The sequence below is a fragment of the Pararge aegeria genome, chromosome 7 (assembly GCF_905163445.1).
Source record: "Pararge aegeria chromosome 7, ilParAegt1.1, whole genome shotgun sequence".
In the NCBI taxonomy this organism is placed as follows: domain Eukaryota; kingdom Metazoa; phylum Arthropoda; class Insecta; order Lepidoptera; family Nymphalidae; genus Pararge; species Pararge aegeria.
The window spans coordinates 7,123,877-7,140,502 of NC_053186.1; the positions used below are offsets into that span (position 1 = coordinate 7,123,877).

Genomic DNA, 16,626 nt, shown 5'->3' on the forward strand with positions numbered 1-16,626 from the left:
CAGATTAATTAATATAAATAACGTGCCACTGTGTTTGTCTCTAATGAACTTTGCAAGTACCAAATCGAATTTCATAAAATTTTGCACCCATTACACACGTCATTAGGTCCAATCAGAGTTAAATATATACAATCCAGTTCTAAGTGTATTTAAGAAGATTTTTGGGAAACTAATGAACTATGTGTTTGTCTTTGAGTGGGTTCCTGGATAGTTTGGCTTCACAGTTGGACACGGTAAGTGGCGCTGCAATCGGGTTCTTAGTATTTTCTGTACTTATATTATTAGACAAACGAAGTTATGTGCTTGAATGGGTACCTAGTCAATATCGCTTAGAAATAGAATTGGACCCGGTACGTGGCAGCAATTAGGTTCTAGGTTTTTTAAAGATTAAAACCGGTAATAACCGATTTGGTGCTGACAAAGTTACGCAGGTCAGCTAGTTTATTAATAAAAATAATAATTATAAATTATTTGACTATTAGATTAAAATATTAGGCAAATAAGCAAAATACTTCGAAGGACATTTAAAGTAAAATTTATTTGTACAAACTTACTTACTTGATGAGAGCCTGAATGATTGACGAAAGATTGACTTATGACAGATTGACTTACAACAGACTGATTGATGACTGACGACTGACTTACGGCTGACTGTATGACGACCGATCGTCTGACGACAGACAGATTGACTGACCACTGACTGACTGACGGCAGACTGAATAATGACTGATGACAGACTGACTGACGATTGATGGTGGGCTGCCAGCAGCGAATATGAACAGCTGATACGGTATAAAGTCAAAATCTGAGGGTACTGCGGTGTCGGAGCGAAACGCGTAGTACGCGGGCGTAGATCGCGTTGTAGGTATATTTAGTGTGGGAGATCTGCGTGGTTATTTGTTGTGCACTATCAATCACTCGTCTCCGCCACTCCATCTGGCCGCAGGTGCGTGCTGTAAAGACGCCAGAATATTATAGCAGATTAACCGCCGCCGACGGACACTCTAATCACATTTATGTACCGAATGACTCATATCTTCTGTGTCGGTTTTAATTGGACTTTATATCTTCTTGAACATCCTACCTCACGATATAATTGGTCGGATTTCTTTTTTTTTCCTTGAACTTGAAGGCAGTTTTTTTTCACCATTGGCCATATCTACTTATGAAAAAGGTATATTTTGACCCGGTTCAATTAGTTCATTTGAGAGATTTGTGTACTTACCCGAATTTATATGATGAAGTATTTGTTATCGTCTATTTTATTTGAGCAGTAAAGCAAACCCGCGCCGCATCGGGGCTCCGGTGTTTGCCAAACCCTCGGGACTCCGCCGCCGGTCGCCGGGCGCCCTGTACACCGCCCTGTATACTTTACTGTGTAGGTATGGTAAAGTATAGCAAGCAAAAGAAGGTCATACTTTTAACACATAGAATCTGCATAATTCCAAATTTCAGTCAAATTGGTTTACTTAGTGTGGGCATGAATAATAAACATTACTTAACAAACTACATTTAAACGTGCTTTAAGAACTTATTATAATGAACTGTAGAGACCTGATTATTTTTAGGACGTACGATGGTATAAACTATAATTTTAAGATACTATTGTTTTATGCGATGATAATTAGTAAGTTACCTTATTGATTGATAAGAAATTCAAAATTCGCGACAATCAGATCAATCTGTACGGTGTACTTAATTTATAATATTATTTTCCACGTCTCTAACTTTTAAAATATAGGACAGAAAACCTTCCAACCTATTTAAGAAACCAATTTATGAAAAGCAACTCAATTTTTTTTTTTTTTTAATTCAGAAGACATACCGTCTCTATCCTTAAAAGACGGTATGTCTTGTAAATTACTTTATTTTTTCTTTACTTCATAACTTCATATATTTTTGTATGTTATACGTATGTTATTACAACTATTTTGTTAATTAGGTACCTATCTATAGCATGGACTTTTTTAATTTTTAACTTTTTAGTTTGACTTTTTGTTTTTGCATATCAATTATCAACATTATATCTTTAAGTGTTTTGTACAAGTCTATGATACGCAAGCGCGAATCAAAGACCTAAATCAAAGAATTTAATAAAAACACAATAATATACAAACATACGTAGAATCATTAAGAAGCAATGCAACCTTTCTTAATCTATAATTTTTATACGAATAAAAAGTAGGAAGGTAGGCCAAAGAGATGAGGGAATGATTGCATTAAATCTTTATGAATATGTCGTTTGGTATTTTTATCGACATTTTCGATATTTATCGCTAGGAAATTTGGCAAGTACCGATAAATCATGTATTTTGTTTGCATGACATAGTTTAAAGAAATTATCGAGCCACTAAGAAGGTACCGCCGTTTTAGCGTAACCGACAAATATACGGTTGGTAGGTAATTGGCGGCCCACCTGATGCTGATGGCAAGTGGAAAACCATCTCCCACAAACAGCAACACTGCGTAGGGCATGCAAGGAACATGTCCTACATTAGTGCCGCCCTGTGTCTATCAACTAGAGGCGTAGGTGCTAAATTGCATGCGTAATTAACCCGACAACCGCACCCTTCAGACTGGGCACAACAATGCTGCTGGGCTAATAAAAAATAAATTATCATTAAGGTACTCAAAATTATGTTGAATTTGAATTTAACAACAGATTTCTCGGTGTGACGGGCGCCGGGGTCTCGCGAGACAGTCCGTGTTTCTATTGTCATCTGTCGCGTGAAACAACGACGTGTCAACAAGCCCCGCCCGCGCCTTCGACCCGCACACGCTGCTCAAACAGTTGCTGCTCGATAATGTTGGTGATGCTAAAGTTTTTATATCACTTACCTTATTTACCTTTGAGATAAATAAAATATATTTTATTTATTACTAACGGTTACATTACTTCGTCTGCGAACAATTATTGACGGTACGCAACTCGCTAGGTTTTTACAGTCCACCTATTCGGATTTCTACTATTTTGTTGAATGATGAATGATGATTGAATGATGAATTGATTGTTGATTTTTGAAAAGAGCCACTTCAGAGTTTCTCACCGGTAGACTCTTCCTTCGGAACCAGTGGTAGAGTAACTACAGACCGCCTTGACGTTTCAAAGATGGTAATAGAGTAAGCCTACTTGAAAGAAAATTTATTGAAATACTAACAATGAGCTTACCGTTTACTTGTAGCTTGTATAATCGAATAATACACGCTGAACAAGGAACTTGCTGCCTCTTTAACTACAGTTCGTAAGGCTCTGAGTTAAATTTCCAAATCGAGTCAAGATTTTGTAGGTAGTTTCCTGTTAAGAATTCGTAATACCAGCTTGGTATTTCTGACGCGTTGTCCCTTTGCCTCGGAGAACGTCCATGTGACAAGAGTTTTAATGTATGCAATTATATATCACTGGCTTTAACGGTGAAGGAAAACCTCGTTAGGAAACTTGCACGCCTAAGAGTTCTCCATAATGCTATCAAAGGCGTGTAAAGTCTGTCAATCAGCATATAGCCAGCGTAGTGAGACCCGTACCATGTCATCATCATCACCATCATCATTATAACAAGCGCATTATGTTTAGCGTGGTGTGCCTCTGCTAGAAACCCTCTCTCTTATAAGAGAGAACGGCTGACCCCGGCGGGGGACGTTGATGGGCTTAGGTTGATGATTAATAATCCACACCTAATTTAAACAAAACTGAGTAAATATGTATATATAAAAATGTTATGTTGGTTTGTGTACGCTTCAAAAACTCAAAAAGTTCTGCACCGATCGAGCTGAAATTTTAGCATGATATTATAATACGCATCAAGGATTGTTTTATCTATTTTTCTCAACCATTCAATCACAATGTGTCACAGTAAAGCGTGGCATGGTACAGCTTGTTAATAATATTTTGAGAATAAAACAAAAACAACAGGTATTTTTGCTATATAAATATTTGACGGAAAATAAAGAACTATAAACAGGAAGTACATGGACTAGCGCAACGACACAAAAAGTCTATTTCTTTGGAAATGCCTTGGCGAACAAAGTCTTGGTCGAGTTCGTTAAAGACAGACGAGGTATTTTAAAAGAAAACATTTACTTCATGACAAAGATATGAAAAATCATCGATTAATCAAAAATCATAAATCATCAATCATCATCGTGTCTCATTGTAATATGGACCTTTGAAAAAGTAGATCTAAACTGTGCAACGTTTTCTACTAGATGACGCTACAGTCGCTATAAGACTGATGTGAAAGGCATATACTAATTTCGGCATCGACGGTAGGAGATCAAATCCTGTCGGTTCCGAAAATTTTTATATGCATTTTAAATGTATAAAATTGATAATTCCTCCAAGTGTAGGTAAAAACACGAATAAAAATTATAAAAAAGATATGAAAAACTAGGACACGTTAATATGGGTGAGGACTCGACCCCTGCAAAATATCATTGCCAACAACAAATAAGTCTTGGGAGTGATAGCAGATTAGTCGAACAGAAAAAAAAAGTTTGAGGAGTGGCTGTAGGTATTTTAAATGATTGGAACTTTCTACCCTAGGTAAAGAGTCCAGACTCTGTTATCACCAGCTCGACAAGATCAGATTATCTCGCCACGCTCCATTATCCATGTGTTAACAACTTGTAACAGCAGTACGAGGGGGCAATCAGTTGCGCTACAGTCGCGTGATAGTTCCGCTACACGCTACCGGCGATAAGATAAACTTGATAACAATACTGATTTCATTACAAATCCATATCACTATTTATTAATGCAATATTACGTACTAGCTGTTACCCAAGACTTCGTTCGCTTATTTTTCCGTTTTCTAAATACCCCCCGGGAACTGTTGGCTCTTTCACAATAAGGAGGAAGGAAGCTATTAATTTTTCAAAGTATCTCTGAACCAATATCTCTGAATTGCTTCAAGATCGGTGATGCGGTTGAGCCAAACATAGGTAAAGCCAAATAAAGAAACAGAAGCACTGTTTCATTTCTAATATTAGTTATACAGATATATAAAGTCTGCATTGCATAAAAAGAGAGCCACACAAGAAAATTTAAAATGCTCAAAGGCATGCTAAATCCATAGATAACTTGTCATTTACATTTTGAAGGCACAAGTCCTGGGGTAGAAGTAGGGGCCTGGAATGCCGACTCCAAACCTCCCTGTCTGACAAAATACCTATTTCTAGCAGTGGACGTACGTTGAAATGTAACGCTTGATGTTGTACCATCGGAGCCCTGAAATGAACGGCAAATAGAGATGCGTTGGCACCCGCAGCCTAAAGCCTTCGTTATGTGACACTTAGCGGCACGTGTTGATCGGTAGTACGCGTATAAACTGAGTAACAGGCCACGGCTACCGTCGCCAACCAGACCAGACCACAGAAAATTTAGAAATTATAAATTCATAAATGGCCCCTGCCTTGGATAGAAGCCTGCTCACCGCGGCGCATGAGAGTTCGTCATTAATAAATGTATCTAAAATCTGATAATATTAAGATTTGACTTTTGAATTGTTCCCAACTGCATAATGAATGCTCTTTTACTTCTGATAGTATAGAGCTCCTAGGCTCTCTCACTAAGGCTCTTTGTTATTAAGAATTAACTTTTTTAATTTTTTCCAACTGTAAATTGAATGCTTTAACTTCATGGCAGGGATTGCTTTCGGTCGCAAAAATAATAGGATGTTACGAAAGGGAAGACACTTTTATTAATTTGGGATGATGTTAAGCGTTGTGGGTTCTAAGTAAGTATATAACTATTCTGTGGTGATAGGTCTATGCTCTATATCGCTCTTTATTATGTGAGCCTCTGCCCAGCCGTGATGCTGTGCTGGATGATGATTTTAAAAGTTGAAACCATCCAGTAAAATAAAAAATTCATTTATTTCGAGGAGGCTTACTCCATATATTACTATTTTTTAGAAAGTAGATTGTATCGATATGAAACCGGAAAGAAACTTGGCAGTTGGGAACTGATCTGGATCGGTTTTCTCGACAAAGGCTGTTTGGGAGGGATCGCTTTAGCGATAGGGAACGCCTTTGCACAATAAAATATTTATTGTTATGCTTCTTTCTTTTATTTCTTCTGATGTAATTATTTGTCTGTGCAATAAAGGTTAAAACCAGCAAATAGTTGCTTTTCCAAAATCGCCAATTTGCAATTTAACATTCATATTTCTATCTTACGAGAGATGAAAGCGGAACCTTGCCATTGAGAAATTCATCAATTACTGTACCGCTCAGAAAAAAAAAATTGGTTGTCTGTAAAGTCGGCTTACTGACGATAGTTGAACGTGACAACGTCGTAAGAAAATACATGGTTGCATTTTTCAAAAGAAAATTTTAATTTTATTTATTTGATAGATATTATCGTTGCTATAAACAATTGACACCACATTCACTTTTCACTGCACTTCATCCTTGCCGAAAACATGTAAATGTATTATTGTATAGAAGCTGTACACGCGGACGCATTGCTCACTCAAGTAGGAGAGAGACAGATGTCGAACGCGGAGGCCGACTGTGCCTCTTTGTCGCTCGTGCCGCGCTCTCGCTTGCGCTTTAAGCCTTGAATGGAACGCCTCAAAGCGAGGTAACGCCGCATGCGTCATGTTTTTTCGTGCGTGCAGCCGGATCCATCGAATTATAAGACGTTGTCACGTCAAAAGTTTGCAAGGAACTCTTGGTGTACTTGATTGACGCAGTAGGGGGAATTATTTGTGTGAGGTGAAGTGGCCAGCGTAATATTGAAACGAGGTCACGAGGTCCAAAATACGATTCTTACGTTGGGGTAAAAATTGTTAGCATATGGATTTCATGTCCACCCCCGTGCCTAACTCCCACTGTTATAATAATATATAAAGCCTGCTAATCCGCATTATCGCGGTGCAGTCGGTCTAATTTCTATGCAAGTGTTACAAAACATTTATTTATTCACTTTATTGCACAACCAAAAAACCGTTGGATAGAAGCAGGCGTTACTTTGCGGAAATCCACATATATATATATTAAGCTTAATTTTCATACCTTAACCTTTATTACTTAAATAAACCATTTATGTATCTAAATTATGGTGAAATCCGTATAGAAATCTGTTGCGTGGTTTCAGAGGAGCTAGTTAGTTATTTGAGTTCCTCTCCTATCAAAAATTTGTGCACAGCAGTGGGATAAATGCAAATAAAACACATTGTATAAAAGTCGCATCGATTTTATTACATGTATTGTATAATGCTCTTAGTACTGTTTCATCAGTCTGTACAATAAACATTTCATTATATTATATCTAGCTAATATTACTAACAACTTAATAGAGAAACTTGGCGCTCACTACAAATATGCGTAAAACAAATATAAATAAATAACATGTAAGTTTAGTTCGTTCGCTCAAATTGTTTAGTTCAAGCGACGGCCGGCAGTTGCCGAATGGCGGACGGCGGCGGAGATTCAAAGATTCTGCATGTACCGTACACCAACAGACAACAGTGTTTATTTGAAGGATTTAGATGACTAGTATTCATTATTTTCAAAATTCCATTGTTTAATAATTATTGTAATTAAAATAAATTGTTACGAGTATGTTAATTTAATTTTTACATAGTTTCCAAAAGAAATTGTGAATGTACATCAGACTATTTGAGCAGAGGAACTATAAAAGTCTAACTAATAAGTGTCTATAGTTTTTCAAGCTGGATCCAAATCCGCAGCCTTATAATTTGGAACCAACTGAATTAACCACTAATTTTTCAGAAGAGAGTTTAAATTAAATACTTATTTAGTTCAAATTGTCGGTCAAACCTCGAAAGCAGTATTTCTAAATTGAGTTAGAAATTGGAAAATTGCCATCAGATAACTACCAAACCATTATTTTGGAGTGTAACTTCTGTAGCCAATCGAGATGTTGTAGACGCAATTCTTATATCGGTTGGAAACTGTGGTTACAGAAATCAAAAACTAGTTATTTAATGTTGATTGAGCGGAATGTACATCAATGATTGAAAAAAAAGTATTTGTGCTGTGACGTTATTCATGTATCGGCAAGTTTTATTTCAGTTCTCTCCAGAAGAAACGTCCACGACTTCTGGTGCCCTGTTAAAGAAGAAGAATATCAGATTCCAAACTATAAATAATATTATGGTTTACATAATATGTAAAACTTAAACTAGATTTTCACATCTTACAAATGCGGTCTAGTCTGAGTGACCGGCGCGTTCGACTCCCAGTATATATACCCAATTATAGAATTCAGGTATTGAGCCATTTTATATATAAAATATACAGTAAAATACTACCTATCTTACACTATAAGACTACCTGTTCCTTGTGTTTCAACCGTTTCATTTGGTCTTATTAAAATTGAGCCGCGCGGATACTTTCGGGGATTGCTTATAGACGTAAACTCCCACAAGAGCGCAAACGCGCTAATTCCATTTTACATTATTTTTAAGCTATGTATAAAAATAACTTGCTAAGTCAGACAAGGATTCTTGATAAAAAAATATAGTTTTGTAAGGATTCATATTCCGAAAAATTATGATTGAAAATCAATTCAAAATTAAATAATTTTAGACCTGTGTTTAAAACATAAAATGCATCATTTATATAATACACAAGAGAATATATATGACTCCCAGGTGAGAAGCTCGCTACAATGAGCCAAATTTTTGTAGTAGGTAAATGAATATTTACGTATGGCTGACATTTTACACAGCGCACGCAGATAAAGCAGCTCGGCAGAATTTTTTCTTTGCAAATACCATGTCTAAATTAAGGAAATATAAATCTTAATTTTAAATCGAATAATAAATCTTATAACTACTGTTACTCTCTCTAGCTTGTTCTTTAATTTATTCCGGTGGTCTGGACTAACTGGTGAGTGCCTACCTCTAGTTTTCATCAACAAGAGCCGCCACATGCTATGGTAACACTCGCATCGTATATCTCACCTGCCCGCCATGTAGTCTATCTCTATCTCTCCTTATGGTCTGGCTGATCCGGAAAGTGCCTACCTCTAGTAGTAGTTCTTCAGCAACAGCGTCAGCACATACGAGTACGGTGGAAGCACGCGTGCTTCGCACTGTAGTCTCGCCAGCCTGTTATCTTACTCTGTCTCTTCTAGTGGTTTGGACGAGCTGGAGTGTTCCTACCTCTTGTTGTAACTCCTCAGCAACAGAGCTGCCACATACGGTGGATAGCTCTCGCGCCACGCGCCGTCTCTCTCGATTTCCCGCGGTCTGTCTCTGTCTCTCCTGTCTGGACGAGCTAACGCGAGCGCAAGTGCGTGGTGCGCGCGCCTAAGCTGCGAGTCGTCCATTCCGGAGCGCTTCCCGTAGCGCCCCACCAAGTGGAATCTGCATAAGAGGATCGTAGTCAAGTTTAAAAAAACCCAAACAAGTGGGGGTTAGGTGAGTCTTGTACACTGAGGGTTTCGTGTTTCCAACGCTTCGTTCAATAATGTAAGAAATAAGCAATCCCATACAAAATCTAGTAGAATAATGTTTTTTCTTATCCATATAATCGAAGATAACTTAGATTGCTGATTGTTACACTTGTTAGTTGATTTCCTTGCCAAGCAATTGCCTTCAAAAGAAAGGATACCACCTTTCTCTCCAAGGTTATATAAGGTCATACGTGTTTGACTTTGTTTCCTCTTTATTTGATGGCTAAAAGTGTTTTGAGGGTTACTGGTTCTTAGGTTGAATTGTCCAAGTTATGAAAGTCTGCAAAGTGGTTATTTGCGCGAGTGCTTTTAATGGAATACCAAGCAAGCTTAAATAAAATCCTGATCAAAAAGTACGACCATTTTATTGGATCAGCTTTGACGCTCCATCAGAATTCAACTACATAAAGAAGGATAGATACTATACTTTGTTTAATAAACTATTTTAAACACTGTACCGAAATAACCCATGAATAAGATGTGTAATGAAACACAAAAATGTATATTTTCATTGGAAAGACTAATGACAAATCCCTGTCTCCTGCTTCAGTCCCACACACACACACACACGAAGACAATCACCGTTTAAACTGGAGTCAATATGCTTTACGGCACAATAACTCCGTAACGGCCTCTTCGTTTCATTGCGGTACCGGTAGCTTGTAATTACCGTTTTGTGTGGCGCTAAAATTAATCACCGCCGTCGGTACCTCCCTTTTTATTGCTCCTTCAAATATACCAACACTGGAACTGATCGCAGGTTCACCTGCGGGTGCTGTATACCCATTTTTTACAATACCTTCTAGCGTCGAACATATCAACACTAACTTTTACTCTACGACTTGCCCGTAGAGATCACCCGCCCGTTGTCCGATTTCAAAAGTTCATAGCATGGTTTTAAAGCCTATACCTTTCTTAGAGTTGGGCTATCTCTCTCAAAAAATTATTTAAATTGTAGGTCCAGAGATTAGCACCTTTCATAAAATAAAAAGTAAACCCCTCAGCTTCATTTTAAAGGTTACGTAGACATAATATTATTATGGGTTACCTCGAGTAATAGGGCCCAGAAAACTCCAGCACATCTTGCGTCGCCTTATAATCTTCTTTAATAGGTTAAACCGTACGCGTTTATGCTTAGATAAGACAAGACTTCTTCGAAACAAAATAAAATTAAAAACAGCTACTTTTCTGTATTCGGATTCACAATTCATATGCAACTACGCACCACTGTATTAACGTGACTTAATTAATTGTACATTCTGCGTATTTTCAGCGGCGCAAGTTATGCGTTGATACGCTCAGGGTGTTTCGCACTTAAGGTAAGATTAAACTGCGGCGTCCAACACGGGACTGCGGTGACGTTCAATATTGCGCCAAGCAAACGACCAATCACTTCACTAGGAGCCGATCACTCACCGATCGCGTTGAGCCATGTGGTGCGCCGGCGACGAGCGACCGTAGCGCGTGAATACGAACGGCGACGCCGACACTGCCGACATACCAACACATGTAAAGATGAACACAAAAACATGCTACCGACATATGTATTTCTTCTGGGTGTTCCAATGATAGCAGCACTGACATATTTAGTAATACTAGAGCTTTGTATCATAGAGCTCGTAGTACTATCTACTACATATGTCGAAGTACTACCTTCATGCTTATTTCTGCTGAAAAGAAACATTGTTGCTATGCTGTTTTCTGGTCTGAAAGGCGTGGTTGCTGGTGTAATTACAGGCAAGTAGGGCTCTTAACACCTACGCCTCAGGTTGATGGAGACAGGGCAGCACCCTGCTTTGATGCCTGTCGATCTTTTCCACTTACAATCAGTTGGGCCACATGCTTGGTCAATTAATATAAAAAAAAAATATCGACGAGAATGAGAGATAATATATGGAGACATGATCAAACTGGTAATTCTGCGTCCTTAGCGGCACTCTTATTACTCATGCGTGCAACCAATCACAAGACTATTTCTCGAACAGGCGCGTGCTGCAATCTATGGAAAAACCTTCGCTGTGGCCTTCGCTTTACTGAAACTGCAGTTTGTAGTTCAAATTTCGAGGTCTGTTGTAAGTGTGCGTGAGTGTGGATGGATGTGTGTGTGTTTTTATGGCTATGAGTATTTTAGTGCGTGAACGATCTATTTATCGATGTGGCTATCTTACTCTCGGCCCTCTTGCAGGCGCAGAGAGCGAGTGCAGTGCACAGCAGCGCCACTGCGCACGCGCGGCGCCACATCGCGCGTGCCTGGTTCCTGTTGACAAGCGATATGTGATAATAAGAGCATGTAGTTCCTTGATAATCTAGATCCAAGCCTTTGGTTTGAAAACTGTCCCCTCCTTATTAGCCCTCTTCGTAAAATTCTATTGTACCTACTTTGTACTAATGTCGACATTATCATGTCACCCCAAATTCAAATTCAAATTCAAAATTTCTTTATTCATGTAGGCCTATCACAGGCACTTATGAAGCGTTCATACATATTTGTTTACATAATTGTAACGGGATGGTGATAACTTCGTTCGCCAACTTAAATCTAAAGCTACGAGGGTTTCAAACGCGCCCTGGTCTAAGAAGAGCCCACAACAAACTTAGCCGGGTAATTTTTTTTTTTTTATCACCATCTTCCAGTAAATTTAAATTAAGCTATGAAGCTAGAGCAATTCACACCCAAGCTTTTTTATCGTTTAAATAATCCTTAATGTTATAATAGGATTTTTCTGTAAACTAACGTTTTATATAAACTTTGAACTTATTGAGAGACAACTCGAAGATTTCATTTGGTAATTTGATATAAAATAATATACAATTGCCCTTGAATGAATTAAAACCCCATTACCGGATCTCCTAACAAAATGGTAAGGGTTTAGACTGTAGTCAACTACGCTGGCCAAGTGTGTATTGGTGAACTTTACGCACCTATAAGGTTTCGTCATACCGTTTTCCATTACCGTTACCTAATGCCAGTGATATTTAGTTATTTGCTAAAAACTCACATAAATTAGAAAAGGAGTTGCGTGCCGGGTTTCAAACTCAGACCCCCCAAAAGTGAAGCCGAAGTCCTACCCACTAACCCATCACCGCTTTGAGATTAACATGGGCAGAAAATAACTAGTCGTTGCACGCGACGTTATACATATTTTTCCAGTTAAAAAAACTAGAGGTAGCTGGTTTTTGTACTTTTAGGCACGAAACAGGCTCCCAGGTTAGTGGGAGAAAATTTATTCTATGCCCATTGCCGAGCATTGCGTGAGCTTATGTTTGCATAACGCACCTGTATTAATATTGAACTGGAACTTTCATTTAGCATATAATATTAAATTGATTTATTTAGCAATAAAATTAAAAAGACACATGAACAGGGGCAGGGCGCGCACAGGAACAAATTATCTCTAAATATATTTCTTCCAAAAGCACTCGAAGTACGTTCCATAATTATATGCAGCGGCTGTCCTTAGCTTACTCTACAAAACAGGATTCGTGTCCTCGAGTTCTTGCTACTCCCCCGATGTCGTCGAGCCCTGGGGTTCTTCTCATGTCGAGCTTTCGCGCTCGCCCCAACTCCCCGGTGACGCTGTTACAATCCTTAAAATGGTTATCAGCTACTGTCCTTCCGAAAAACGAATGAAATGAGTTGGCTAATTCTTTAAAGCGATGCGATACACAGTCCTTGTCTAATGTCTCCTTTTCCCGATCTGATGACTCTTTGATAGCATCTAGTAAGTGTCTGTGATATCCTGAGATAGCTATATCGCTAAACACACTGTGGGCATCGGCCTGCTGAACGCCTACCCTGCAGGGTTAACACGGGAATGAGATAAAAATTATATCCCCCGATTGTATCCCCTAACAAGGGATATAATTTACGTGCCCTTAGGTGGGCACGGTAACATAGAATAGGAGAAGGTTACCCCCGTTTATTATTACACATTTTGTATAATATTATTTCCGACATCAAGCGCGTCGCAGGGAGCCCCTGAAAAAGACCAATGTCCAGCAGTGGACGTCTAGCGGTTGATATGATGAGGATGACGATATTATTTCCTCTTGTGCGTCAGTGCTCTGAGAGTTGATTGATCTGTGGGAGATTTTTATCCTATCCCCGGGGATATAATTGTCTCCTGAACAAGCTAGCCGTACTGGTGGAAAACCTACAAACCACCGTACATATGTAGCATAGACGAATATTGCTGCGGTCGAAGCAGTCGCCGTTTAACAAAGCCAAACTAATTAGCGAAGTTATGGAATAAGCAGCTTTGGTGGACAGTCGCGTGGAAAATATGTTAATATGTTACCGCGGGATATCCCTCAGATATCACACGTCAGGTCTAAGTTATAATTGATAGGATAGACGGTCACGGCACGGTGTGAGTTTCTCATATATTATTGCGAATGTAAAGTGAAACAAATGAAATGGCACTAACTTATTAGTGCAAAAACTTTGCAAGAGCACCGATTAATAGGTATCTATAGTGACCTAACATACCTACTGATAAACCTGGATACAACAAGCAATTCCTGATTTGTTACGATTAGGTAGGTATTTCCGTTAACAAACAATGCCGTATTTTATTTAATACGGAGTTCATTCGTGGATATTTAACACGTTGGTGTTAACCATTTGTCCGCATGACCAATGAATCTTAATGAATCTTAATACAAGATTTGATTACTTACAATCGAGGAGTCGTTCTCAAGTATCAAACTCTGTGTCGGCAAAGTAAATTGGCCTTAATATCACGTTTTAGAGCTGCATATCCTGCACTTCTGATTTTTATTTAACAAACGTTCTGAAGAAACCCATGCAAATGAGTTGCATGCACCCAGAGTTGTAGCAAATGAGCATTAATTCAATGCAAATAAGATAATATTTACTCCGATGTTGTCGAACTACATAATATCTAGATATTAATTTATATCGATAGGCTGCCGGTGTGTTTGTAATAACCACTCTTCATTAATCAAATAAAATATCCCTTATGAAAATTAATTGAACGAAAGCATGCTGTCTGCGTATTCAGTTTAATTTCCGAAACGGCTGAACCAATTTTGACAGAAAAGTTAGGAATTCGATAATTGATTAGGGATACATACTTATAACCGATACGGTGTTAGCCTAGTGGTTAGAGCTTAAGTTTCACTTTCGGTGCGGAGTTCGAATCCCTTTTCTAAGTTATGTGCGTTTTAAGCAATATTAATATATCACTTGCTTCAACGGTGAAATCTGCATGCCTGAGATTTCTCTGAGGCGTGTGGATTCTACTAATTCGCACTGGTCATAGAAAAGGTAGGTTTTATTGTGTTGGTATTCACTAAGACTTGCCTAATGGCTCCCCGATTCTCGACTCGAAATAAGGTAGGAAATTGACGGTATTCACTCCCGCGCCTCGCAGAGTAAGTTAAGCCGTCAGTACCGATTATTATCACTAACGTGGTATAACTTTAAGAAATTTGACTTTTGTGCTCGAGTAATTTTGCGTATCTGCACACAGATATTAAGTAAAACTAATATTATAAAAAGGAAAGATTTGTTATTTTTTTGTTTGTAATTAACTCAAAAACTATTCGACCGAGTTTTCAAACAACAAAAAATCACCTTCAGTACATTCTCAATGCGTAATATATTTCCGTTTAGCCATACTAAGATTTAAGCCGGAAATAACGATATTTATAAAGCAAGCAAGAAGATAAAGCTGAAGCTGATTCATCCTCATGCGGTGACAAAATGGTACATCGTATCTTAACATCAGACATCGTAATCATCATCATCATCAGGTATGATACGCAAAAGCTAGTTTAAATTTAAAATAATTCTGTGCTCTGCTTTAAAAGAGCGCCTTTCTTATACCCTAGAAGCGTAATAATATTACGGCTATTATGAAAGTAGGACTTTCAAAATAATTAAAAAATATATTTTTGAAAGTTAAAAGAAGTTTTGTGTCTTGATATATCCGAGGCGGTTGTAAGGCTTAAAATTCTTAATAAATTTATTTAAAATTTACATTTAGGGCTCCAACAGACGGAAAGACGACAACACTTTTTCGACCAAGTACCTCAGCTTACTTTTCTTATTTATATTTTTTATTATTAAAATACAAAAGTACAACCATAACAAAGTGAAATTAGTCGTGTTACACTGAAAACTCTACTTAGGTTATAGTTTTAATTGTTGATGCCGAATATCTGAACTGGAATCTCACAAGTTTCCCGGATGATACGTATGCTTTACTTTTTTCGAACTTTCACCATAATTCTTAGATTATATATAACATTAGTATGGATATAATAAAGGCAAACAACTAGTATGCATGAAATAAAACATATTTTTGACATATTGTTCTGTCCCGTTCGATAATGATTTGCTTCTTTCATTATGGGTTGTCTGGAGGAGATCGGTTAAAGCGATAAGACCGCCTTTGAGCATTTGTTCTTTCACTATTTCCATTCTTTATTATCATAATCTCTTAATTGTGGGCAGTAAAGAATTTAACTATCTATCTATAAAATTATTTTTTTAAAACATTCATAATATGCGTTTACTTACCGTCGGTGATCCGGTTGCGCCACACAGCCTGCTGCCGACCAGCAATTCCGCACTCAGCACTACCGCACCACCAGCAGCGCGTGAATGCCGCGCGGCGACGCTAGCAGGACGCTTTTGTTGCCGCCCGCCTTGCCGCCCGCCCACCGACTCGACGCCCACTAGGCGGGCTCAAGCGAGCAGATATGGTTTGCGTGATGACAGGTGAGTATCAATTTGAATTGGAAAAATCTCCCCGTCTAAGAACCGATCTATTTTATTACTAAACGTGATCAGTGGCAAGTTTTACCTGATGGGAGGTATACGCTACCGGTAAAGACGGTCCGCGGAATAATTTATTCCCATCATCTCTTGGAGTCTATTTAGGTAAAACTAACAGGACGAACACGCTATCATCTTAGACTGCATGATCACTAACCATTAGGACGCAGTTAAGGGCTAACTTGTTGTGATATAAAAAAAACCCTTAGTGTAAGTTTTCATGTTAACTTGTCGTAAATTTGTCATTTTACATGGAGGACTAATGAAACTTCTTACGAAGTTACCAGTTTATCTCTTAATTTCGTATGGGTTTTATCTGTTTATTCGTTAATCCAAGGTTAGGTTGTTAAGTTATGGGCACTGATCTTATTTAACTGAACAAGCTGTTATCACATTG

The 16,626-nt window shown here is 38.2% G+C and overlaps 1 protein-coding gene across 1 annotated transcript; it reads right to left on the bottom strand.

Moving 5' to 3' along the window:
• Positions 1-7,179: 7,179 nt before the first annotated feature.
• LOC120625200 lies at positions 7,180-16,031 on the bottom strand. Its single transcript, XM_039892184.1, has 5 exons — positions 15,972-16,031; positions 11,593-11,681; positions 10,841-10,913; positions 9,132-9,335; positions 7,180-8,073 (listed from the first exon to the last, which is right to left on the bottom strand). Exons 2-5 carry the CDS (start codon positions 11,663-11,665, stop codon positions 8,034-8,036), a joined length of 390 nt encoding a protein of 129 aa, XP_039748118.1. The 5' UTR covers positions 11,666-11,681; positions 15,972-16,031; the 3' UTR covers positions 7,180-8,033.
• Positions 16,032-16,626: the final 595 nt, after the last annotated feature.

What these genes read in the sequence shown, in the direction of transcription:
- LOC120625200 (XM_039892184.1), bottom strand. Translation starts at nt 11,665, where the DNA reads ATGTGGCGCCGCGCGTGCGCAGTGGCGCTGCTGTGCACTGCACTCGCT. An exon ending in CACATGGCTCAACGCGATCG is followed by an intron (nt 9,336 to 10,840) that starts GTGAGTGATCGG and finishes CCTCTTATGCAG; the next exon opens with ATTCCACTTGGTGGGGCGCT. An exon ending in CTGAGGAGTTACAACAAGAG is followed by an intron (nt 8,074 to 9,131) that starts GTAGGAACACTC and finishes CTTCTTTAACAG; the next exon opens with GGCACCAGAAGTCGTGGACG.